Source organism: Hyperolius riggenbachi, chromosome 4 (genome assembly GCF_040937935.1).
Source record: "Hyperolius riggenbachi isolate aHypRig1 chromosome 4, aHypRig1.pri, whole genome shotgun sequence".
NCBI classification, from domain to species: Eukaryota; Metazoa; Chordata; class Amphibia; order Anura; family Hyperoliidae; genus Hyperolius; species Hyperolius riggenbachi.
Window position 1 is genome coordinate 290,258,199 of NC_090649.1, and position 27,701 is coordinate 290,285,899.

Below are 27,701 nucleotides of genomic sequence, written 5' to 3' on the forward strand. Positions count from 1 at the left end.
TAAAGGATATAAGAATGAGAAGCCAGCATGTGACTCAGTACACTGCACAAACACACACAAAAAACCCACTGTCCTTAGGGTTTTTTTTTCTCAATTCCAAACATTTTTTCTCATCACGCTGTCTCAGCATTTGAGTTATGTCTGGTAATTACACTTACTTCTGCTATTGTACCTGCAGAGGTTAATATTCTGCAACTCGAGAAATTACGCTGCACATTGTGTAAACAAGGAAGTTTCTTTGTATTGGAGTCATATAAAGACGCTGCTGTCAGATCTGTAAGGACTGGTGTTTGGGAAGATGGGGTCCCTTAGTGTGTGGTTGTGTTTCATGGTTCCCTTGGTCACTTCGGCTCTTCCTGTGTACCCTGGAGGTGACAGTCAGCAAGGGGTTACAGGTCAGTACATGTCTAAAGTTAAGCTGTAACTTGATACACAGGAACTCTGCCCTGACTGTGCTCAATAACAGCTTACATAGTAGACGTTTACTATGCATTAACGTGGTGTATTATTATTAGGTATGTACATTAAGAAAATCTATAATTTTCTGTTCCGAAGTCTTATTAATTTACACTAATGTACTTCCTGATTATATGATATGAACAATGCAATGTAAAAGCAGTATTTTTTAACAGTTGATTAACAGCAACATTTTATGCACAGCATTTATAACTTCAGAATCAGAAGAGCTGCACAATCATAACATGTAAAATGCCGATATGAAGAAACAAGGGCACAGTGACCGTATACGCATTGCAGCGCCGTGAGTTTATTTGGGCACCAGGTTATGCTGTCATTTACAATATCGGCAATGTAATTTTACTGATAATTTACTATAGACTTACCTAGCCCCATACACTTACCTTTTAATGCATTAACTTGCAAACCGCCTGACACCCCCCCCCCCCTTCCCCCAGCCTAACTTAGCTCCTGGTGCTCAGATGACTGAAAGCACAAACTGAAGTATATTCCGATCAACTATTGTAAGTACAAGGTGGTTGTCTACAAATAGCCGATCATCCCCTTTAACCATACCCTACATTTGCTAATATACTAGCCGAATGGCTACTAGTGGCCAATCATCTAGCTAGTAGCATTAGTATCAGGCACATTGTCTGCCCAGCTCACAGCCTTGGTGCCCGTGTCCCAAGAATGTGCATTGGAGTCTATTAGATGCCTACTGGAGCATGCGCTTAAATGAACGGATTCTACAGCAACCAGATTCACTTCAAGGAATTCTCCTGGCCATTCTGTGAGGGTCATACAGAAATTACTTAGTTTCACCTGAATTACATGGCCATTGGTGCTTCGAGAACTTGGGTTACACTTCATTGTGATCCATGTATTCCTTCGGGAGCTCACAGCACCTTTGCATCTCTGCAGCAACATCTATATTGCCTATCTCCATGTCAATCTGTGCACTGCTATGCACACAGTCCCTGATAGCTGCTTGTAGAGTAACACTAACCTCTCTTACCTACCACTAACACTAACCTCTCCCTACCTACACTTAACACTAACCGCTCCGAACACTGAACCCCTCAATGACCAATTACTTCCGCCACTTTTCGAAATTGCAGATGAAATTTGTGCAGCTTCTGCACCCATTGAAAAGCACCTGCACTATCTCCGTTGCTATTTGTACATTGTACCAAAATCTGTGCCACTCCACTAGCTCCCCTCCAATGATAGCCAAAGTTTGGCTACAAAGGTCCAGTGCCCAAATTGTCCTCTCTGCACCGTCATAGCCACAAGTTACATTGCAGGCTATGCCAATGCCCAAGTTTCCAGGCAAGCTGGCTGCTTTGTGCTAGCCAACTACAGCTTTTCACATTATGTACCTGCCCTTTCCCAACTGCAAAACCCGGAAACTTAGTTGTAAACAGTTGCAGGTGACATGTACTATCATCACACTCAGCCTCCAATACCTTATCAATATTCATAATTACTGCCCTCCTTCTATAGGAACCATTTGCTTCATCTCTGTTCATAATAAAAACATTTTAGTCAGTCATTGCATTGAGGTAAATACCTATATAGTTCTTTTGTCACCTAAATACCATGCTCAGTCTAAATGATTTCTGTACAACACTTATACAAGGCATTTATGAAGCACAAATTTGTATAGGACCACAGCATAATTATTACTGACCAATTGTTTGGGAGGACTGAACAATTCTGATATGTCAGTTTGAAGGTGGAAATAGGGGAGTGAAAGTATGGCAGGGCAAGTTTCTACATATGCCACCCTTGCCATGGCCTAGGGAAGCTGCTGCTGATGGGCGTGGCCGGGCATGTAAATTGGGGTAATGGGGTCTATTAAAGAGGATGAACATGGAATATAGAGGCTACAAATGGCAAGCAGCACATTGAGGAGAAAAGTTACTGCCCTAGAGGGCTGTACCAGAGAGGGGAAGCTGCTGCACATTGAAGTGGGCAGAGTTGTAGTAGTAGTAGTAGTAGTACAGTAGTAGGCTGGAACTACAGCATTTTAAGGCAAGGCGAGGGGCAGTGCAATAGTGACTGATTTGTGCATACTCCCTTGTCTAGTGTGCATAGCGTGCTCTAGTGTAGATAAATCGATAACACAAGCATGAAAAATGGAGGATGTTGGCACTGCTATAAAACACTGCTTTAATGCAAGTCACTTTTGTCACATAGTACATCGAATATGTGCATAGTCCATAACAATCGAAGTGTTGATATACCAGTTAGTGGAGAGTGACACAGATGGTGGTCGTGGGTACAGATGCCTGATGGCTGTTTTGCACACTGTTGCACTTCTACGGAGGCAGCCTCCATAGAAGAGCAGCAGTGAGCGAAACGGCTGTCAGACATCTGTACCCAGCACCCACCACCATCATCTGTGTCGCTCTCCACATTGAAGTGGGAACTGGCTTTGTAGTGGGATGGGGGCTTCTGCACACAGAGAGGGAAGCTGCTATGTTCAAAAGGCTGCATAACGAAGGGGGAAGGGGGTACAAGTAAATTTGGCCCAGGGAAAGAAAATGTATTGATCAAGACTTGTAGAAGTGTCACTTTATACTGCATTGAAAACCATGCATAGATTTCAGAATTTATAATAAAGAATGGTGCTCCTGCTGCTATTCTGAATATTGCTGGTAGTCAAAATACTTATTGTGTTGGTAAAAATGGCATTCGGACATTCTTGGACACTCTATGACCAACCTAAGTTACCTACACGTAACAGATAACAATCACCTAGTCTGGCAATTTTTGTCTAAATAGCTGCTCATTGCTCAAGTAACAACTGATCTGGTAAGCTTTCCTAGTTCCTACGGGAAGGCAATCAGTGACAAAACTTTCATAGAGATGTACACTCCAAACCATTTCTAGAAAAACAGCTCAGTGCCCACAGTCAAATTATTCTTTTCAAAATTGGACAGATTGGCAATCATATATCTGTGGGTATCATTTACTACTTTGGAACCAAAGGCTCTCGCCCCTCTAAGGACCGGAGCCTTTTTTTTATTATTTTGCACTTCCTGATCACTGTGATTGGCTCACAGGGATCAGGAGGTAAGAGGCCAACGAAAACAGCTCCTGACCGATCTACGGAACTCAGCTGTCTTTAGACAGCTGAGTTCTGTGCTGGCGGGGACGCCACATCAGACTTAGGCAGCCTCAAGTGTGTCATAGTTTTAACTAGCAGTGGTCCCAAAGTAAAGGTTGCCATAAATAGGTGGCCTGATATAGCAAATTATTGATTATGTCCAGATCATAATTCAAAGAATAGCTATCAATTTAACTATCAATTAGATTTTATCAGTTATTTGATTGAAAATCAATTGGACAAAACCTTGATAGCTTTTTACAGGGAAATGCTTTACAAGTGTATGTGACTACTGATCCTCTGTCCAACCACCCACTTGATGCCATTCAACCACCCACTTGATGCCATTCAACCCTCTCATCTGTCCACACTTGCAACTAATCAATAAACTGCCAAAACATGATTGGAAGTTTATTCACTGGTCTTTTAAGAGTCAATTGATCACTGGCCATCAAAGTGACTGAATGTGCCAAAAACCTGATCCCATGCATGGCCATGTTTAAAACTGTATGATGAATTACATACTTCTGTACAACCACACATCAGCATAAATAATTTCATGCATAGCTTAGTGCAGTCATGCCATAACAAGCCCAGTTCTTAAGGTAATATCATTAATTAGCCTGAAAAGCCTTACCTTGGCATAAGTCCTCGATTTCAGTCATCTGTTGCCAAGTGGTGACACCTTAACCACTTTAGGACCTAGGGCTTTCTACCCCTTAAGGACCGGCCACTTTTTTTCCATTCAGACCACTGCAGCTTTCACGGTTTATTGCTCGCTCATACAACCTACCACCTAAATGAATTTTGGCTCCTTTTCTTGTCACTAATAAAGCTTTCTTTTGGTGCTATTTGATTGCTCCTGCGATTTTTACTTTTTATTATATTCATCAAAAAAGACATGAATTTTGGCAAAAAAATGATTTTTTTAACTTTCTGTGCTGACATTTTTCAAATAAAGTAAAATTTCTGTATACATGCAGCGCGAAAAATGTGGACAAACATGTTTTTGATAAAAAAAAAACCCATTCAGTGTATATTTATTGGTTTGGGTAAAAGTTATAGCGTTTACAAACTATGGTGCAAAAAGTGAATTTTCCCATTTTCAAGCATCTCTGACTTTTCTGACCCCCTGTCATGTTTCATGAGGGGCTAGAATTCCAGGATAGTATAAATACCCCCCAAATGACCCCATTTTGGAAAGAAGACATCCCAAAGTATTCACTGAGAGGCATAGTGAGTTCATAGAAGATATTATTTTTTGTCACAAGTAAGCGGAAAATGACACTTTGTGAGAAAAAAAAAAAAAAGTTTCCATTTCTTCTAACTTGCGACAAACAAAAATGAAATCTGCCACGGACTCACCATGCCCCTCTCTGAATACCTTGAAGGGTCTACTTTCCAAAATGGGGTCATTTGTGGGGTGTGTTTACTGTCCTGACATTTTGGGGGGTGCTAAATTGTAAGCACCCCTGTAAAGCCTAAAGGTGCTCATTGGACTTTGGACCCCTTAGCGCAGTTAGGCTGCAAAAAAGTGCCACACATGTGGTATTGCCGTACTCAGGAGAAGTAGTATAATGTGTTTTGGGGTGTATTTTTACACATACCCATGCTGGGTGGGAGAAATATCTCTGTAAATGACAATTTGTTAATTTTTTTTACACACAATTGTCCATTTACAGAGATGTTTCTCCCACTCAGCATGGGTATGTGTAAAAATACACCACAAAACACATTATACTACTTCTCCTGAGTACGGCGATACCACATGTGTGGCACTTTTTTGCACCCTAACTGCGCTAAAGGGACCAAAGTCCAATGAGTACCTTTAGGATTTCACAGGTCATTTTGAGAAATGTCGTTTCAAGACTACTCCGCACGGTTTAGGGCCCCTAAAATGCCAGGGCAGTATAGGAAGTAGGAACCCCACAAATGACCCCATTTTAGAAAGAAGACACCGCAAGGTATTCCGTTAGGAGTATGGTGAGTTCATAGAAGATTTTATTTTTTGTCAAAAGTTAGCGGAAAATGACACTTTGTGAAAAAACACAATTAAAATCAATTTCCGCTAACTTGTGACAAAAAATAAAATCTTCTATGAACTCGCCATACTACTAACGGAATACCTTGGGGTGTCTTCTTTCTAAAATGGGGTCATTTGTGGGGTTCCTATACTGCCCTGGCATTTTAGGGGCCCTAAACCGTGAGGAGTAGTCTTGAAACGAAATTTCTCAAAATGACCTGTGAAATCCTAAAGTTACTCATTGGACTTTAGGCCCTTTAGCGCAGTTAGGGTGCAAAAAAGTGCCACACATGTGGTATCGCCATACTCGGGAGAAGTAGTACAATGTGTTTTGGGGTGTATTTTTACACATACCCATGCTGGGTGGGAGAAATACCTCTGTAAATGGACAATTGTGTGTAAAAAAATCAAAAGATTGTCATTTACAGAGGTATTTCTCCCACCCAGCATGGGTATGTGTAAAAATACACCCCAAAACACATTATACTACTTCTCCCGAGTACGGCGATACCACATGTGTGGCACTTTTTTGCACCCTAACTGCACTAAGGGGCCCAAAGTCCAATGAGTACCTTTAGGATTTCACAGGTCATTTTTGTTTCAAGGCTACTCCTCGCGGTTTAGGGCCCCTAAAATGCCAGGGCAGTATAGGAACCCCACTAATGACCCCATTTTAGAAAGAAGACACCCCAAGGTATTCCGTTAGAAGTATGGTGAGTTCATAGAAGTTTTTATTTTTTTGTCACAAGTTAGCGGAAATTGATTTTAATAGTTTTTTTTCACAAAGTGTCATTTTCCGCTAACTTGTGACAAAAAATAAAATCTTCTATGAACTCACCATACTCCGTACGGAATACCTTTGGGTGTCTTCTTTCTAGAATGGGGTCATTTGTGGGGTTCCTATACTGCCCTGGCATTTTAGGGGCCCTAAACCGTGAGGAGTAGTCTTGAAACCAAATGTCGCAAAATGACCTGTGAAATCCTAAAGGTACTCATTGGACTTTGGGCCCTTTAGCGTACTTAGGGTGTAAAAAAGTGCCACACATGTGGTACCGCCGTACTCAGGAGAAGTAGTATAATGCGTTTTGGGGTGTATTTTTACACATACCCATGCTAAGTGGGAGAAATATCTCTGTAAATGACAATTGTTTGATTTTTTTACACACAATTGTCCATTTACATAGAAATTTCTCCCACCCAGCATGGGTATGTGTAAAAATACACCCCAAAACACATTATACTACTTTTCCTGAGTACGGCGGTACCACATGTGTGACACTTTTTTGCAGCCTAGGTGCGCTAAGGGGCCCAACGTCCTATTCACAGATCATTTTGAAGCATTTGTTTTCTAGACTACTCCTCGCGGTTTAGGGCCCCTAAAAGGCCAGGGCAGTATAGGAACCCCACAAGTGACCCCATTTTAGAAAGAAGACACCCCAAGGTATTCCGTTAGGTGTATGGCGAGTTCATAGAAGATTTTATTTTTTGTCACAAGTTAGTGAAAAATGACACTTTGTGAAAAAAAACCAATAAAAATTAATTTCCGCTAACTTTTGACAAAAAATTAAATCTTCTATGAACTCGTCATACACCTAACAGAATACCTTGGGGTGTCTTTTTTTCTAAAATGGGGTCACTTGTGGGGTTCCTATACCGCCCTGGCATTTTACAGGCCCTAAACCGTGAGTAGTCTGGAAACCAAATGTCTCAAAATGACTGTTCAGGGGTATAAGCATCTGCAAATTTTGATGACAGGTGGTCTATGAGGGGGCGAATTTTGTGGAACCGGTCATAAGTAGGGTGGCCTTTTAGATGACAGGTTGTATTGGGCCTGATCTGATGGATAGGAGTGCTAGGGGGGTGACAGGAGGTGATTGATGAGTGTCTCAGGGGGTGGTTAGAGGGGAAAATAGATGCAATCAATGCACTGGGGAGGTGATCGGAAGGGGGTCTGAGGGGGATCTGAGGGTTTGGCCGAGTGATCAGGAGCCCACACGGGGCAAATTGGGGCCTGATCTGATGGGTAGGTGTGCTAGGGGGTGACAGGAGGTGATTGATGGGTGTCTCAAGGTGTGATTAGAGGGGGGAATAGATGCAAGCAATGCACTGGCGAGGTGATCAGGGCTGGGGTCTGAGGGCGTTCTGAGGGTGTGGGCGGGTGATTGAGTGCCCTAGGGGCAGATAGGGGTCTAATCTGATAGGTAGCAGTGACAGGGGGTGATTGATGGGTAATTAGTGGGTGTTTAGGGTAGAGAATAGATGGAAACACTGCGCTTGGGTGGTGATCTGATGTCGGATCGGCGGGCGATCTATTGGTGTGGGTGGGTGATCAGTTTGCCCGCAAGGGGCAGGTTAGGGGCTGACAGGAGGTGATTGATGAGTGTCTCAGGGGGTGGTTAGAGGGGAAAATAGATGCAATCAATGCACTGGGGAGGTGATCGGAAGGGGGTCTGAGGGGGATCTGAGGGTTTGGCCGAGTGATCAGGAGCCCACACGGGGCAAATTGGGGCCTGATCTGATGGGTAGGTGTGCTAGGGGGTGACAGGAGGTGATTGATGGGTGTCTCAAGGTGTGATTAGAGGGGGGAATAGATGCAAGCAATGCACTGGCGAGGTGATCAGGGCTGGGGTCTGAGGGCGTTCTGAGGGTGTGGGCGGGTGATTGAGTGCCCTAGGGGCAGATAGGGGTCTAATCTGATAGGTAGCAGTGACAGGGGGTGATTGATGGGTAATTAGTGGGTGTTTAGGGTAGAGAATAGATGGAAACACTGCGCTTGGGTGGTGATCTGATGTCGGATCGGCGGGCGATCTATTGGTGTGGGTGGGTGATCAGTTTGCCCGCAAGGGGCAGGTTAGGGGCTGATTGATGGGTGGCAGTGACAGCGGGTGATTGATGGGTGGCAGTGACAGGGGGTGATTGATGGGTGATAGGTGATTGGCAGGTGATTGACAGGTGATCAGTGGGTTATTACAGGGAAGGACAGATGTAATTAATGCACTGGCAAATTGATAAGGGGGGGGGGGGGGGGGGGGTCTGAGGGCAATCTGAGCGTGTGGGCGGGTGATTGGGTGCCCGCAAGGGGCAGATTAGGGTCTGATCTGATAGGTAACAGTGACAGGTGGTGATAGGGGGTGATTGATGGGTAATTAGTGGGTGTTTAGAGAAGATACCAGATGTAAATGATACATTTGGGAGGTAATCTGACGGCGGGTTTGCGGGCGATCTAATGGTGTGGGTGGGTGATCAGATTGCCCGCAAGGGGCAGGTTAGGGGCTGATTGATGGGTGGCAGTGACAGGGGGTGACAGGGGGTGATTGATGGGTGATAGGTGATTGGCAGGTGATTGACAGGTGATCAGTGGGTTATTACAGGGAAGAACAGATGTAATTAATGCACTGGTGAATTGATAAGGGGGGGGTCAGAGGGCAATCTGAGCGTGTGGGCGGGTGATTGGGTGCCCGCAAGGGGCAGATTAGGGTCTGATCTGATAGGTAAAAGTGACAGGTGGTGATTGATGGGTGATTGATGGGTAATTAGTGGGTGTTTAGAGGAGAGAATAGATGTAAACAATGGATTTGGGAGGTGATCTGATGTCGGATCTGTGGGCGATCTATTGGTGGGGGGGGGGGGTGATCAGATTGCCCGCAAGGGGCAGGTTAGGGGCTGATTGATGGGTGGCAGTGACAGGGGGTGATTGACGGGTGATTGACGGGTGATTGACGGGTGATTGACAGGTGATCAGGGGGATAGATGCATACAGTAAACAGAGGGGGGGGGGTCTGGGGAGAATCTGAGGGGTGGGGGGTGATCAGGAGGGGGCAGGGAGCAGGGGGGGGGATAAAAAAAAATAGCGTTGATAGATAGTGACAGGGAGTGATTGATGGGTTATTAGGGGGGTGATTGGGTGCAAACAGGGGTCTGGGGGGTGGGCAGGGGGGGGTCTGAGGGGTGCTGTGGGCGATCAGTGGGCGGGGGGGGGGGGCAGATCAGTGTGTTTGGGTGCAGACTAGGGTGGCTGCAGCCTGCCCTGGTGGTCCCTCGGACACTGGGACCACCAGGGCAGGAGGCAGCCTGTATAATACACTTTGTAAACATTACAAAGTGTATTATACACTTTGTATGCGGCGATCGCGGGGTTAACATCCCGCCGGCGCTTCCGTATAGCCGGCGGGATGTTGCGGCGGGCGAGCGGTGACAGGCGCCGGCGGAGAATCGCCTCACGGATGACGCGATCGCTCCGCCCATGCCCTTAGAAGGACCGCCGCCTCTGTGGGTGAGCCGGTCCTTCAGGGCAGGGGCGCCTCTAGCCTTCTTGTCACTCCAGGCAAGAAATCCTGTGGCGCGCCTCCCCCCCCCCCCCCCCATAAAAAATAAAACAAAAATCATATACATTATAGAACACTTCACACATGATATAAGCCATCAGAGAGGGATAACTATGAAACGGGGCCCTAGGCAAGATAACACTCAGGGCCGGATTTGTACTTTTTACCGCCCTAGGCCCATTGCCACCAGCCGCCCCCCCCCCCCCCCCCCAACCATATCAATACACAAATGCAAAACACAATAACCCCCCTCTTATATCCCACCATTTAGCAGTGGGTCCCTCTCTGATCGAATAGGTTTCTTTATTGTGCAAGCGTGGCTGAGGACAAGTATGTCCACACTGGGTATGCGTAAGTGAGTTTGGTGCATGCCCAGTAGAACTAAGGCACATAGCTGTTTTCCTCCATGCATTTCATTTTGCTGGGCATGTGCGGACCTTATTTGCACATGCCCAGTACAGATACGGTCTCGCTTGTGTACTGAAGATACCTATTCGTCCAGAGAGGGATACAGCACTAGAATAGTGGGGTATAGGGAGGTATGGCTCTAGAGAATGTCCAGAGGCTCCCCACTACTAAGGGGTATCTGCCAGGGTAGGGTAAGAATAAATGGTCTAGCCAGGGTCAGTGTCTCCATAGGGGCAAACTGCAAACAGCCCCCAGCATGCCCCCCTCTATAGAGACACTTTAGCTTCCAGCATGCCCCCTCCTCTATAGAAGTACCACAACTCCCAGCATGCCCCTACCCCTCCATAAAGGCATTACCGTTCTCATCATAGGCCCCCCGTCCACATAGGCACTACAGCTCCCAGCATGCTCCTCCCCTTCCAGAGGCACCACAGTTCCTAGCATGCCCCTCCGTCTCCTTATAGTATCGTGTTGTCCCCCAGGGCCCCGGAGCTGGCTGCCAGACCTCCTACAATGTGAATTGAGACCAGGGGGCTACGCCAGTCAGCTCTAGGGGACATGCCAATACTACATGGAGGAGGAGCATGCTTGGAACTGCAGTACCTCTATTGGGGGGGGGGGGGGGGGGGGAGCACAGTGGTGCCTCTATGGAGTGAAGGGTGAAGCATGATGGGAGGAGTGGTACCTCTTTGGAGAGGAGGAGCATGCTGGGTGCAAGGGTACCTCTACAAGGGGGGGGGGGGGGTGGACATGCTGGTAGCAGTGGTGCCGCTATGGAGTGGGGGGCATGCTGGAACCACTGGTGCCTGTATGATGTGGGGAGGGGGGCATGCTGGGAGCAGTGGTGCCTCTATGGAGTGGGGGTGGGTATGCTGGAACCACTGGTGCCTCTATGGAGTGGGGGCATGCTGGGAGTAGTGGTGCCTCTATGGAGTGGGGGTGGGCATGCTGGGAGGACTGGTGCCTCTGTGGAGTGGGGGGACATACTGGGAGCAGTGGTGCCTCTGTGGAGTGGGGGGGACATGCTGGGAGCAATGGTGCCTCTGTGGAGTGGGGGGACATGCTGGGAGCAGTGGTGCCTCTGTGTAGTGGGGGGACATGCTGGGAGCAGTGGTGCCTCTGTGGAGTGGGGGTGGGTATGCTGGGAGCACTGGTGCCTCTGGAGTGGAGAGGGGGGGCATGCTGGGAGCAATGGTGCCTCTATGGAGTAGGGGTGGGCATGCTGGGAGGACTGGTGCCTCTGTGGAGTGGGGAGGGGGGCATGCTGGGAGCAGTGGTGCCTCTGTGGAGTGGGGGTGGGCATGCTGGGAGGACTGGTGCCTCTGTGGAGTGGGGGGACATGCTGGGAGCAGTGGTGCCTCTATGGAGTGGGGGTGGGTATGCTGGGAGCACTGGTGTCTCTATGGAGTGGGGAAGGGGGGCATGCTGGGAGCAGTGGTGCCTCTATGGAGTGGGGGGGGGGCATGCTGGGAGCAGTGGTGCCTCTATGGAGTGGGGGTGGGCATGCTGGGAGGACTGGTGCCTCTGTGGAGCGGGGGGACATGCTAGACGCAGTGGGGCCTCTGTGGAGTGGGGGTGGGCATGCTGGGAGGACTGGTGCCTCTGTGGAGTGGGGGGACATGCTGGGAGCAGTGGTGCCTTTGTGGAGTGGGGGGAGGGGGTTTCTGGGCACAGTAGTGCCTCTATGGAGTATGGGGGAGCATGATAGGAGCACTGGAGCCTCTATGTAGGGTGGGCATGCTGGGAACAGTGGTGCCTCTGTGGAGTGGGAGGGGGAGCATGATGGGAGCAGTGGTGCCTCTATGGAGTGGGGGTGGGCATGCTGGGAGGACTGGTGCCTCTGTGGAGCGGGGGGACATGCTAGACGCAGTGGGGCCTCTGTGGAGTGGGGGTGGGCATGCTGGGAGGACTGGTGCCTCTGTGGAGTGGGGGGACATGCTGGGAGCAGTGGTGCCTTTGTGGAGTGGGGGGAGGGGGTTTCTGGGCACAGTAGTGCCTCTATGGAGTATGGGGGAGCATGATAGGAGCACTGGAGCCTCTATGTAGGGTGGGCATGCTGGGAACAGTGGTGCCTCTGTGGAGTGGGAGGGGGGGCATGCTGGGAACAGTGGTGCCTCTGTGGAGTGGGAGGGGGGGCATGATGGGAGCATGATATGGAGTGGTGCTGGGGGCAGAGGTTAGAAGGGTATGGGGGACAAGCATGCAGTCACAGAAGCTACAAGCATAGCAGGAACTCACAAGCTGGCAGCTGCTGCAGTAGTCACAGGATGTATTCCCAGCCAGTAATCCGATCCTCCAGCTTCCTGCACTGAGGTGCCTCTTCTCTTCTCTGTGTATGGTGAAAGCTGCACCCAGAGCCATGCTTCTCTGCCTCGGCTCTTCCCACCATGTGAGCTCCACACACAACATCCGAGCAGCTGATCACTTCCTCCCCACTGATTTCCTGTGTGGCTGTGTCGGGACTCGGAAGGGAGGTGAGAAGGACAAACAGCTGCTGTGGCCCTGCGGATTTGTGCACGGAGATCTCTCTGCCTGACTGAGCCCGGGGGGTTTCTGGCTTGCTATCTGTGTAGCCCCAGCGCCGGCGTGAGAGATCTCCGTGCAGGCGCAGCTGCTGTGTCCCTCCTTGCAGACTGACTGGCCACTGTAACAGCGCTGCCACTCCTCCCCAGACTCCTCTCTGTAGCCGCCCGCTGGCTGCAAACACACACGGACAGGCAGCAGTGTGCACAGCGGGCGGCTGTGGTTGAAACTGTGAACGGTCTGTGGAAACTGTGGGGATAGGAAATGGCAGAGGCGGCTCCCCACCCGCCCCAAACATTCTGGCGCCCTAGGAACCAGCCTCGGGTGCCTTTCCCTAAATCCGGCCCTGATAACACTTTGCCCTCCACTGATGGTCACCTGGCTTATTTAGTTAGATTTGGTGGGGGCTAGCAACCACCAGGCCCCTAAACTCTCTCTAGACCCTAGGCAGCTGCCTAAGTTTGCCTTGTGGATGATCAGCATTGTATGCCATACAGCACATGCTGCCAGTATGCACCTCAAATAAATACAGCATCCACACTACAAGTTCCAATGGCAGTCACATTGCAAGATTGGATTATCAAGCAAGACATTCTTACTTTCAAAATAATTTTTCACAAACATTATGAGATATGCAAATATGTTACCACCTGTTAGGGTAGGACTGGAGTGAGTATATCATGACATTGAAGGGCTGATATGGTAAGGTGGTTTAAGGCCCAGTGCACACCGAGCGGTTTTAGCAGTGATCCGCCAACCGCATTTGTCTGTGAAAACGCTTGGCTAATGTATTTCCATGGGATGGTGCACACCAGCGGTTTGAGGTTTTTAGCAAACCGCAAACGTGCCTCCTGCTGCACATTTGCGGTTTGCAGAAGCGATTCTGCCTCAATGTAAAGTATAGGAAAAATGCAAACCGCTCTGAAAAACACTAGATCAGAGCGGTTTTCCAGGCGTATTTGTTACAGAAGCTGTTCAGTAACAGCTTTTACTGTAACAATATTTGTAATCTGCTTCACAAAAACACTCGGCATGTTTAGAAAATTATTATTATTATTATTATTTAGTATTTATGTCTCTAAACATGCCTAGAATCGCTCTGAAATCTGCTTCAAAAACCGCTAGCGTTTTGAGGATCTGCTAGCGGTTTTGGTGTGCACTGGGCCTAACAGTTTGATTCATAATCCATTCTGGAGATAAGCACAGTGTGTTTGTAGTGTAAGTGATACAAGAGAAGAGAAGTAGAATGGAGGGAGGGAGGGTAGTGGAGGGTCAGAATTGATGACATGGATGAGCAGATATCTATGAGTAGAATAGAGGCTCAGTGGGTACCACTACTGCATTTTAGTGCTGAGTCCTAGGCTTGAACATTGGCCAGGGCAAAATCTGCATGGAGTTTCTGTCTTCAGACACTTCAGACATTTCCTGCATCCTAAAAAACATACTAATAAGTCAACTGGTTTACCCCAAAACAATCCTATATTGAAAATATTAGACTATAACTGTGGTAGGGATTAGACCGTGAGCTCCTCTGAGGACAGTCAGTGACATGACTATGTACTCTGTAAAGTGCTTCAGGAGATGTCAGTGCTATATAAATAAATAATAATAATATGGTAGGACATTCGACTATGACTATGGTAGGGTTAGATTGTGAGCTCCTCTGAGGACAGTCAGTGACATCACTATGTACTCTCTACAGTGCTGCAGAAGATGTTAGTGCTATATAAATACATAATAATAATATGGTAGGACATTAGACTATGACTATGGTAGGATTAGATTGTGAGCTCCTCTGGGGACAGTCCGTGACATGACTATGTTCTCTGTAAAGTGCTGCAGAAGATGTCAGTGCTATATAAATACATAATAATAATATGGTAGGACATTAGACTATGACTATAGTAGGATTAGATTGTGAGCTCCTCTGAGGACAGTCAGTGACATGACTATGTACTCTGTAAAGTACTGCAGAAGATGTCAGTGCTATATAAAGTACTGCAGAAGATGTCAGTGCTATATAAATACATGATAATAATATGGTCGGACATTACAGTTTGACTATGGTAGGGATGAAATTGTAAGCTCCAGTGAGCAGTCAGTGACATGACTATGTACTCTGTAAAGTGCTGAAGATGTCAGTGCTACATAAATACACAATAATAGTTCCAAATGCTACTGGCTCCCCTGAAGAGTGCTCAGACTAGTGTACATAATTGTGCACATTGTTCCCCAAGTAGCAGTTGTTTGGTCAGAGAGACAGTGGGAGAGGGAGCATGAGCAGAGGGTGAGGGCAAGCAAAGTTAAGCTCCACACTCACCACAGTGACTGCAACAACACAGGAAGATGGATCCAGCGAGGTGTCCCTCATGACAAGCGTCCAGCGATTCATCTTCCTGCCAGCGGGTATGTGAGATGTCACGTGACATTACAGGACGGGCGCGAACGAGAAGTCAAGCGACCTCAGTACTTTACTTGATCCTCAGTGACGGTCACTTTTCACCACACAATGCTAAGCGATGTCACGACATCGTGTAAATGACTACTTGTCGCTCAAAAAAAAAATTGATGGACATCGGGAAAATCGTTGGAAAAATCGTGAGGTGGTACATAGCATTAGAGAGAGGGCAAACAGACAGCATTAATGGAAATACATTATTATGCCATCTTCAATTATAAGTAGTGATGGATGTAATTACACACATTGCTTACATGTCCATTATCATTGTTTGAGCTTTAGATGCTGCCCTCCTATTCACTCACACACAATGAAAGACAAAACCTGCAACCCCCACTGTGTCCATTACACACTTCAAACACTGTCCTGTTGAATTCAGGGAGAAGTTCGGGCTGTGTAGGGGAGAGGATAAGATGATCCTACCTCTCCATAGCTAGTCATGGCGATCCTCCTGACATCTAGACATGCAGACATTCTAGCAGAGCACACAGCTGTCTGCAGAGTTTACTGTTTGTTTGTTTGTTTGTCTCACTCGCTCTGCAGACTCAGTAACATTTGGGGGTAGGGCGCTGTCACCTCTGTGGAGGGGCAGAGAACAGCTATAAACCAGACACCTTCTTCTTAGGGAGTATCTATAATTCTGAACTCTGAATGATTCTTTAGTGACTTAGCAGAAGGCTATTTGTGAAAAGAGCAGAGTAACCAAGCAGCTCAGGGTGACCCAAGCTACTAGGAATGTATAGGGGGATAAAAGGAACCAAATGCCCTCCTACTAAAAAAGCAACGCTTGGTGTAATTTGCCTTCTTAAAACAGAAGGAAATCTTTTTCTCTCCAGTCCCTTACAACGGTCGTTCAGGACAGGAATTTTTATTTCCCCTTGGACTGACAGTAATTTATTGCGCCTTCCCCATCAAAGCCACTCCAAGCCGCTGCCTGGGTGGTCAGTAGGTAAAGGCGCCCCTGCTTCAGGGCTCCACTTCCCGGCCGCCTCTGTGCGTTAGGCGGTCGGGAAGTGGTTAATGCTTGCAATGTAGCGGTGCTGCTATTTATTTGCCATTAACACACAATGCAGATTTGTCAAAACCAGTGTATGAAGAAATTTGTAACAACCTCCACCAACAAAAAAGTTAATCCAGGCCTCACTAGTCAAGTATCAAACATTCTTTATTGTGAGCAATAACTTCTGACCATATCAAAAAACACTCCAATAAAACTTTAAAAACACTATGAACCCTCGGATAGGCACGTTACTCCCTGCACCCCACACCTGCTTCATGCATTCATACACAGCAGTCATCCAAAAAAGAGCAAAAAAACCTGCATGCAATTGTAAGTTACAGAGCTCTGGGACAATTGTGTGGACTATTACAATGCCGGGTTATGCTGATAGTCCATGCAAAAAACATGCCTGTAATAACAGCAACAAACTCCTTTTAAAGGAAAAAGGACTGCAAAAGTTCCAGATGAAATAACCTCCATTTAAAGTTCCACAGATGAACAGCTTTATAAGTCTGCAGACATTAGCAAGTCAGTCCAGCCTCAATAAAGGGTCATCTTCGTTAATATACATAATATAGTATTCAAGCCAGCAGTTCAGCATGTTGTTATACAGCATTAGTCTCAGCAACGCCAGCACAGCATGCACAGAGCGTACAATCACATACAGGGGCGTCTCTAGCCATTTTGTCACTCCAGGCGAGAAATCCTGTGGCGATGCCCCCCACCCCCCGTGAGTGCCCCCCAGCCACATACCCCCCACCCCGTGGTGAACCCCACCCCCAAGACCCCCGAAAATCATAATACAGCAGCGTTTTACCAGAAAATACACTTATTGCGGCATGGGTTCACCAGAAAATAGTTGTAATGCAGCAGAGCGTTTCACCATAAAATATACTTATTGCGGCATGCACTCACACACACCACACACACACACACACACACACACACACACACAATATACACATGCACACAGTACACACAACACACACACTATACACAGTACGCACACACAGTACACACACACACACACACACACACACTATACACAGTACATACACACACACACACACACACACACACACACACACACTATACACACACAGCACACAGTAGATATACACTATACACACACACTATGCTGCTACCAGGGGAGGACTGGGACCTTTTGGCCTGTGGAGAAACATAGACTTGAGGCCCATTCATGGCAGCCTCAGCCCAAATTATCAAGTCGCATTTGCAAATTGCTAGCGATTGCTATTGTGATTTTGTCGTGCACTAGCCCAGAGAGAGGAGGAGTGGAGTGAGACTGAGAATTATTATTATTATTATTATTGATTTATAAAGTGCCAACATATTCCGTGGCGCTGTACAAAGTGAGAAACAAACATGGGGTACATAATACAGACAATGGTGTACACTAATATACAAGATACATAATTAGTGACAAAATACAAAAAAATTATACAGCATACAGTATACAAAATACAGAAGTGGTAATGCCAGTGATAAAAATAACATGATGAATAAAATGTATAATGATTTCCAAGACACAAAAGGGGGAGAGAGCCCTGCCCTTGTGAGCTTACAATCTAAAGGAGAATAGCAGAAGATGGAGCAGAGAGCTAATCTGTAGTGCAGTCCCAAATTACACAGAGACTAGTTGCCGGTAATAGGACTGCTGTCCCTGCCAGTCTCCCACACAAGTCAGAAAGCAGCCCTCCTGGAGTCTAGCGACTGTCAAAACTTTTCAACCTGTTTAACACCTTATCTGCACATGCAGTCATAACAATGGGTAGAGACAAACAGATGTTTTCCCAGGGACCCTCCAGGCAAGCTCTGCATCATGCTGTGTATATTTACCAGCTTGCCTGTCCTCTAATTGCACTTTTATCAGCTAGCCTAGTGTTTCACATTGCTGTACAACAACAAACCTGAATACAGTGACCAGACCATCCCTAAATCACTGAATAAAAAGGTGGCCTGGGGGGAAGTCCATGCCTGGCTGCTAATCCTGCTATGCTCAGTCTCTACATCCACGCAGTTACCAGTAGCAGAAAGAGAAGAACTGAATGAATCAGTGAATCAGAGTGAAGAGTCAGGACTCAGAAGCTGATGCTGTACTCGAAGCCTTCTCTCACTGACTCATTACTGTGGTTCTTTGAATCATTGAGCTGAAGGAACTGAATTAATCAGTCAGTGAATCCAGTTATGAGTCCAGTCAGGCGCTGCTGTTAGCTGCTACTGTGTAAACTGATACCTGAGTGGGCTGAGAGGCATTTCTTCTCTCACTACTCACCAGCGCTTCTGGCTCCTCCTGCCGCTCTAGGCAAGAATTTATAGCTGCCTGGTGGGTGAAACGCCTCTGATCACATAGCAGGTAGTTATTACTTCGATTGGGGAGTTGTGGCCAACCCCGTATAGCTTACATGCCCCAATGAGTGTGCTGTGGCTCTCCTGTGGTTGTGGTTACGAGCTGCAATGCTCTATGGATGACAGCGGCGATCCGTGATCAACCCGCACTCAGTCAGCATATCAGCGCGGCAGCGGGGATCACACTCGATGCGGTGTGGGATTGTAGTGGTGTAGCTCCTCCCACCTACATGTTTCACCCAATGGGCTTCATCAAGGTGTGACAAAACTGGGTGTGACAGTTGTGGCAAAACTGGAGCTGCTGCTCAGAGCAACCAATAAGAGTTACCGATCTAGACATCTACTTCAATTTTACAATTTTTTTTGCTCCAATTTAATTGCATTAGTTTTGAAAAAATCCCTGCAAATAAACAGCAACACATTTATGCCACAAGTGCTTAAGTGTTACCATTTAGCAGCAGATGAATTGGTGAGGTTTGTGGTTGGATATCATGTATTATGTAGGTAGATGAATGGTGGCCTCACATGGAAGCAATTTTCCGTCAGGTTCAGTCAATGTGATTGAAAATGTAAATGTTCTATTGACCCTAGCATGCTCAATTGACTGTTATATTTTTCATCAAACCTGTAGTCTTTTAAAAGAAGGAGAGAACAGGAAGAGGAAGTATACAGTGGTCCCAGTGTTTGCAGCCATCTTTAAGCTATGTGGACACACACACGCTCACTCTCATAGGCCCTGAGATACACACAGATTCCACAAAGGACACCCTAATAAAAATTTACTTTTATGCTCAAGCGTATCGGGCAAAATATAAGCCTTTTAGCCTTGTCATCCTACACCAGAAGTTATCATCGTTACCAAAGGGGTAAAGTAGTGTTTCTTCTTTATATTTAGCCATGGGCATAATGCAGGGATACCGAGGGGTCTCCACTGTTTTGCAAGTCACATTAGCTCTCTCTGTTCATATACAAAAAATCAAGCTTTTAACGGAAAGAAAATCATACCTTCTGTGAAACTGGGAGGATGCTAATTTTGTTTTAGGTTGTTATGCTATGTCCCTTGAGCTTGAGCCATTAACAATTACTATTATTTATATAGCACCAACATCTTCTGCATCGCTGTACAGAGTTTATTATCTTGTCACTTAACTGTCCCTCAGAGGGGCTCACAATCTAATCCCTACTACAGTCATATGTCTATGCATGTATCATGTATGTTTTTGGGATGTGGGAGAAAACTGGAGGGCCTAGAGAACATACAAACTCTGTGTAGATAGTGCCCTGGCTGGGATTCGAACCAGGGCCCCAGCGCTGCAATGCAAGAATGCTATCCGCTACGTCACTGTGCTGCCCGTATTCTCAATGACATCAACACATTGTGGAGTGAAGCACTGTGTTCAGCATCCGAAAGCTATGTCTGCAACAAGATAATAACCAAATAAAACACAACTAAAAGAAAACCCAAGAATGTCTAAAAACGAACTATTGGACAATTCTCAAGTGGCCTTCTGTGAGCCGGGATTTGAATGTTCTAAGGAAAGAACTGAAACATCCATTCTGGGGAAGGCACCTAGCACAGCTAGGACGGGGTTACCTAAGAAAAGGGAGTCAAACTATCTTTTGACCAGTGCAGAAGTTTTGTTGAGAGCCACAGGAGTTATTTGCGGTTATGGCCTCTAAAGGTTGTGCAAAAAAAAAGTTTTAAAGTCCCATCAGTTTTGTCCATGCCGTTTTTATTTATGTTATTTTTTGAAAAATTCTTTTGACAACATCAAACCTCTAAGCACAGTCTGGTTGTGTTGTTAAATATGGAATAACCAAGTGTGGGTGCCTATTACTCTTGTCAATTTCAAGCTATTCCAGGGAAAGCTTCGGCTTCTTCTTTTATTTATGGAGGGTTACTAACAAATATGACCATGTCTGTTTATATTACTATGAATTGTAATGCATTTATTATGTCCTCAATGGATTTTACAGACCTGGTATTTCACATGCCTTTTTTTGTAACCAAGGAAGTAGTTTATATTTAGAAACAGCAGCAAACATATGTTGACCTAAATACATAAATACCCTGTGTCAGACAGTCCTGAATGATTAGCATAATGACAATTCATACAAAAATCTAACAATAGAATTAGTCCCCCTCTAATGTGAATCTAATACTGCCATAAGAGTGGGAATTTCAATGTAAAGAGAACCAATTATAAACAGGTTGTAAAGGAACTACAAATCCCACCCTTAAATTGTAATTAAAAAAAGCAGATGTTTTAGCTAGGTACATGCAGTGCTGGGACAAGGTCCTCTAGCATCTAAGGTGGAGATGCGAAAGTCAGGGGCGTAACTAGGAATCCCTGGCCCCCCTGCTAAACTTGGATAGGGCCCCCTTCGTTTTTTGCACAGGTAAACTGAAAACCAATGTTATTCAATTGGCTAGTACACACTTGAATGTGTTTTCCGTATGCAGATAAGCAGTCAAGCACTGCACGCATTTTCTCTATCAATTACATTAGCTTCTGTGATAAAATGTGCATGTTTTCACACATACAGACACACATGGGGCTTGACTCACTAAACCGTGATAACTTATAGCACAGCCGCGCCAGCGTTTTCACACGCAAATGCGCTAGCGCGGCTGTGCTATGAGTTATAACGGTTTAGTGAATCAAGCCCATGGTGTGCAGAAAACGCATACAGAAATCTGACAGAAGAGTGTGCTCCCAGCCTCAGATTATTACACTCACTCTGCCCATCTCTCATGAAGCAGAACTGGCTCTGCAGACTTCTCTAACATCACTACAGTACAGAGCCTGCTGCACACTCAATAGGGATTGTCTACAAATCTTTGTCTACAAAACTTTTAAAACGTTGTATGATTCCTTATCAGTGGTTGAGCAGATACAGTCATTACAACAAATGTGCAGAGAGCATAACAGTTTTTTGTCTCTGTGCCCTTAGTTGTCAGTCTCTCAAGTTAAGAGTAAATAAACTTCTCCCCCCATGGGGCCCCTGCGGCTTCTGGGCCCTCCTATGGCTGCATCCCTTGCAAGGTCTATTGTTATGCCCCTGGCAAAAGTGCATTCTCCCACCCCTAAACACAAATTACATATAATACAGGTTGAAGCATGCACTGACATTATCAGAAGATGCAGCGTGTAGTGACATTAAAAAAAAACAGACAAGATAACTGTGTGTTTGGCTATCCATGGGGTTGGAGTGAGTGGAGTTCCCCTAATTCACCACACATGATGTACACGCATAGGGGAGACACACAAACACACATAAACTAGTAAGACAGGCATACACTGTGCACAGTCTCTTACACATATGCACACTCTACGCCAGGCTTTCTCAACCAGGGTTCCTTGAGTACTCTGCAAGGGTTCCTTTGCATTTTCCTCCATCGTGGGGGTAGAATAGTAGAGCACATTGTAATAGGGGATTCTATAAAAAGAAGCACTAAATTGGGGGTCAGAATAATAATGAGCACATTAATTAAAGCATTAGAATAAGGAGACAGTATAATGAGTGACAGTGTAATAGGGGATAGTGAAATAAACAGATGCACCTGCTTTTTAAGACCATGCCTCTTGAAAAATAAATGCAGTGGTTCCTTGAGATCAAAAAATTGTTTGCAGGGGTTCCTTGAGATCCAAAAGTTATTTGCAGGCTTCCACAAGGGTAAAAAGTTTGAGCAAGGCTGCTCTACACGTTCATGGGTAAGGTCGGCATAACTACTGTAATGCGTGTTGCGTCTATTTAACTTTGGCGTCGGTTAGCTTGGGCAGAGTGAGCCAAATGATGGCTCAACCTGCTTGCCTTGCTTATGTACAGTGGGTTGTGGTAATTGTGGAATGTGCAATACTCTGCTCATGTAGTCCCTCCGTGCCCCCTGTAATTTCATGAACGACACTTATAATTTCTACATCTCTGCACAGGACAGAAGGTAAAAATGTTTGCTTGGTTAAAAACTTTAAATTGGCTGAAAACAGTAGTGACATTTCTCTGATCTCTGGTTGACCTCCATTGTGATACAGTTGTTGCAAATACTCAACAGTGTGCCTCTTGAGGGTTCATGCTGTTATACACTCATATGGAATGAAATAGAGTCAGCTAATTTCTTCAAAAGACAGAGATCCGAATGAATAGAAAATACTGGCTTAATCTGCTCTTTCTATTGTACCTTTAGGTCAGTTCTGGCACATTTCAGACCTCCACTTGGATTTCTCTTATCACCTTACTGATGATCACACCAAAGTTTGTTTGTCCTCAAAGGGTATCAATGCCTCAAACCCTGGGATCTATGGAGACTTTCTATGCGATTCACCATATGGGCTCATTTTATCTGCAATTCAGTATATCAAACAGTCAGAGCAAAAAGTCGACTTCATGATATGGACTGGGTAACTTTTATCTGTCTACAAATAAGATATGAATATTTACATATACTGTATGTGTATATTTTCAAAATATGCTCCAATCTAGATATTGTTAAGAAGGCCAATTCATTAATTTAAATTATCTAGAGCAGTGGTCCTCAAGCTCGCGGGCCGAATGTCCCCTCGAGGCTTTTTCACCGGCCCCCAAATACAAAATGTTTAACTTATAGATGTGGCCCACCGCACCTTTCAATATTGGCGGCCCACATATAGAGAAGGCGTGCTGGCAACACCCATCCACATACTGCAGAACTGAGCAGTCATTCGCTAGTTTCCAATCCAATTCTGCATCAGGTGATACTGCTGTCCAACTGGACGGCAGATTGTCATCTGCGTTATGCTTCCCCGTCTGGTGCACAAAGACGTTCTTCGTTCTTCGGGCGCCGCATGACTGAATGGCTGCTGCTGGGAGTTCTCCACCGGCATGATTGGGGGAATCAATACCTAGATTCAATTTAATGTTTTTCAACATCATATTATGTATGTTCCGGCCCCTCAGCAGTCTGAAGTATGTTGACCGAAAAAGTTTGGGGACCCCTGATCAAGAGCATTAGACACATGTATGAAAAACAGAGCTGCAAACATTTTATGTGACTTTTGCTTCAGGAAGGAGAATTTAATTGTTTAGACAGATTCAGGAATGATGTGATGGATACTATCTCCATATTTTACAATAGGTAGCACATCTCTTGTATGTTATAAGTATAATCTATTAAGTGCAGAATTTGAAATAGCCATGTGAGAGTTACACAATGGACATGTCCGTTAACTGGCTTCCTGATGTAATATTTTAAATTAATCTGAAAAACTTAATTGTAGTAATTAAAGTATACCTAAACTGACATGTGACATGGGCCTTGATTCACATAGCTCTGGTAAAACACACAGTGCACAGCAATATTACTAGTACTAACCCCAGCAGAGTATGGGGAATGCTGCTATGGTAACGTGTGTAACATTACTAGTGTAGCATGCATTACCATAGCAAAGCTCATGTTACCTATGTACCACAGGTCATGCTAATTGTGCAACATGAGGTACTCTGCAGGCATTAGTGCCAATAATACTGCTAAGCACTGAGCGCACATGTCCGTTTTACCTGAGCTACAGGAATTAAGGCGCTGATGTGATGAACATGGAAACATATAGTACTTATCCTACATACAACTTACCTGTGTTCACCTTAAAGTGCACCCGAGATAAACTTTTACTCATTGCATAATTGTATTCCTTTCATATAATTTATAGGGCATTCCTCAAGCCAAATGCTTTTTTTGTTTTAATACTCTAATTCCCTACAAACTAAACAAGCCTCACCCACAGCTCCTTTTGTGCCTTGGCACTGTAGCAGGGGCTTATGGGAGCTCAGTCTGGGCAGGAGGAGTAGGAGGTTACTAGCCATTGATTTCAGAGGCAGAGAGGAGGAGGGAGGAGGAGAGGGGACTGAATTTACACACAGGCAAGCTGATAGCATCTCCAGCCCTCAGCCTGCGACAAAATGACAAACAGAACATGGCTGCCCTCATTGTATCACAGGAATAAATAATCATAAACTTTTGAAGCTGTTTGCAGCTAGATATGCTGTGTAAACTACCTAAACTTTAGATAAGATATATAGACAAGTTACTTGTTATAGTTAGTTTTTCATCTCGGATCCGCTTTAAAAACAATGAAACATAATAACTAACCTTTGAGGAGAAAAGTTGAGAAGTCTCCCGGAATGTTCCTTCCAGTCTACTGCTCCATTTCTTTCTTTTCTTTGTCCCCTGTTCTTACCTGGCCATGTGGTATATTTGTTAAGTGCCTTCCTATAGTGAACTTTGTGAGCCCTAAAGCCCTGTACACATGCTCAACCAAACTCCCTGAATGTTGTCTGATTATGGTCTGTTGGATGACAATCACGACTGTGTACACGTGGCAAATGACTAGACAAGTGATATCAGGAGGTTTGCCCGATCTATCCAGCGGATCAACTCACATGACTGTTGGGCTGATATCGTGCAGTTGGCCATGTGTGTACAACGTTGTTTGAATGACGTACTTGTTTTGAATGCAGCCATGTCATGCAGTCCGTCATTTAGCTTGCGTGTGCAGTATGTTAATGAGCTGGTCATTCAGTTGGTTGGTGTGTGGAAAATACAGATCGTATAAATTATTTGTCTTGGGGTTGGTCATGCCATGGTGTTGGTCGCGCACTTTGTTGGATATGTGTATGTACCTTAAAGGGGAACTTCAGCCTAAACAAACATACTGTCATCAAGTTACATTAGAATAGATAGGTAATATAATCTCTTACCCACCCTGTTTTAAAAGAACGGGCAAATGTTTGTGATTCATGGGAGCTGCCATCTTTGTCATGGGGGCAGCCATCTTTTTGGTTGAAAGGAAGTGACAGGGAGCATGAGACACAGTTCCAACTGTCCTGTGTCCTGATTACCCCTCCCAGCTGCACACGATAGGCTTCAAATGTCAAACTCAAAATGTAAAATAAAAAAAAATTGCAGCAAAACAGCAGAACGAGAACAACAAAATCAGAGATCCCATCATGCTTTGCACAGCATCAGGGGAAAAAAGCCCGGGCAGTTTTCTTCTGTGCAGCTAAAAATGAGGCTTGTATAAGAGAAACAAAGTTCTGTGAAACTGTTAAAGAAACACCAAGCCTTTTCAGTGCTGCTGAGTCGATTTTTAGTCCGGAGGTTCACTTTAAACACTCACCAGTGTTGAGTGCTGGTGAGTAATAAAATTGGGCAATTTCAAAACGTATTAATCCAGTTGTCAACTGGGGATTTAGTCTCCAAATTAGATCTTTTCACTGAATTCAATTGTTGGTTTACGGAAAGGACCTTCTTGAATGGAGAATACATAAGCATTGGAGACCATGCAATTAATGGCTGTAATGCTTTCTACTGCATTGAGTGGTACAAAGCTAGTGATATTTCATTAAAGATTCCTGCTGCAAACTCATCTACAGTTGTGTGGTGTAAGCTGAAAAGCAGGTTACCGATTGACATCATGGAGACATTTACTGTTTACCAATACCAAATAGTGTATGGTCACCGTTGCTTAGATGAAGTAATAATTAAGACAATATTTGATTTGTATACTCAGGAGGAGCCCTTAGTCTAATAATAAATTTTGTTTGCATATGTTTTAATAGTTCAGAAACAATTTAGTGTAAAAAATATGCAATACAAGGAAATGAGACATTAGGAAGAGCACAAGTTGTTTTGCACATCTCCTACCTGTATTAATCCAGTTACTGTGATTTATAAGTGACACCCAATAAATAAAAACAGATAGTTGATTCCCTCTCTGTTCATATTTTTGTTCCACAGAGATAGTCCTCCTCATGTTCCTGTAAATGAATTATCTACTAAGATGGTGATAGAAGTGATTAGAAATATGACAGCCACCATTTCCACTCTCTTACCAGATATTCATGTATTTCCTGCACTTGGCAACCATGACTACTGGCCACAGGTATGTTATCAGTTATGAAATATAATCACAATTCAATGTCCACAACACCAAATGAAGGATTCTTCTGGTAAACAAAAATTTAATTTAAAATTAGACACCAGTAAAATCATAATCTATTATTTAAAATCTAGCCATACAAACACCCCAGGATAATAGTTATCTGGATCCAAACTGCAAGGTGCTGAGGCTCTCCCTAATTTTCTGGCATACAAGGCAGCCAGGTTGGTTCAAAACCTACAGTGGGGGTCTGCTTTGCCCAGACCCAGATGGGTGGATTTTGAGGAACGTCTTACCACCCTTCCATCTAAGCTAAGCACAGAAGTATGTTAACGCTGGATCCACATAACTCTGTGTGTTGTCTTCCTCTCCTCATTCCCCTTGGTCCCTGTCGCTACTTGAAAATACTGACTATTGAACGTGAAAATTTGAGACAGGAAGAGGCAGGCTTGCTGTGATGTTCCATCCTTCCACCCTCCTATTTCATCATCTTAAGGGAAGTGAATAGTGCAGGGAAGAGAAGGGCAATAGGAGGGAACATGGCTGCGAGCCTGCCTCTTCATACCTCTTCATGTCTGAAAGTTTGACTTTAGCCAAGATTCAAATTTTCAAGGAGTGATTACCGTCCCAAGGGTAACAAAGAGACAAACAACGTACTGTGAGTAGTATGTGGTCCCACCTCCAGAGGTAAGTGGATCCTTAGATAATTTTGCCTAGGGACAAGTGTGCTTTAAAACGAACATCTTCATTACTGTCTGCTGAGTTTAAAAATATATATATATTTTTCACAATAGACTAGGTCGCTGCATTCATTTAAGGAGTTTCCATCATTTAGAAAAAATGAATGTGCACATTTTAATTTTAAATAGTTCCAGGACTTAAAAATGCCATAGTAATTGATTTGATTAAAAAAGTAAGTGTGTGGTACCTTGCACATACATCAGCAGTGGGCACCACAGTATAGTACATGAAATTCATTAAACCCTGTGGTAGCCATGATAAGTAAGCACAACTCGTTACATAAGACATAGATGTGAAATATTTTATATTTTCTAATTGGCTAAAAAAATCTTTAGGGTTCTGCTGTGGGCCCTGGGCCTCCATCTGGAG

At 45.0% G+C, this 27,701-nt stretch overlaps 1 protein-coding gene across 2 annotated transcripts in view; it reads left to right on the top strand.

Moving 5' to 3' along the window:
* The first annotated feature begins 238 nt into the window (after nt 1-238).
* SMPDL3A (sphingomyelin phosphodiesterase acid like 3A) overlaps nt 239-27,701 on the top strand; it is an 86,235-nt gene continuing 58,772 nt past the window's right edge. The window contains exons 1-3 of one of the 2 annotated variants that reach the window (XM_068231394.1): nt 239-395; nt 22,865-23,078; nt 26,450-26,594. In XM_068231394.1, the coding sequence (XP_068087495.1) occupies nt 299-395; nt 22,865-23,078; nt 26,450-26,594 (456 nt within the window). In that variant the 5' untranslated portion in view covers nt 239-298. The remainder of the gene's footprint in view (nt 396-22,864; nt 23,079-26,449; nt 26,595-27,701) is intronic. The other variant, XM_068231396.1, reaches the window with a different exon arrangement.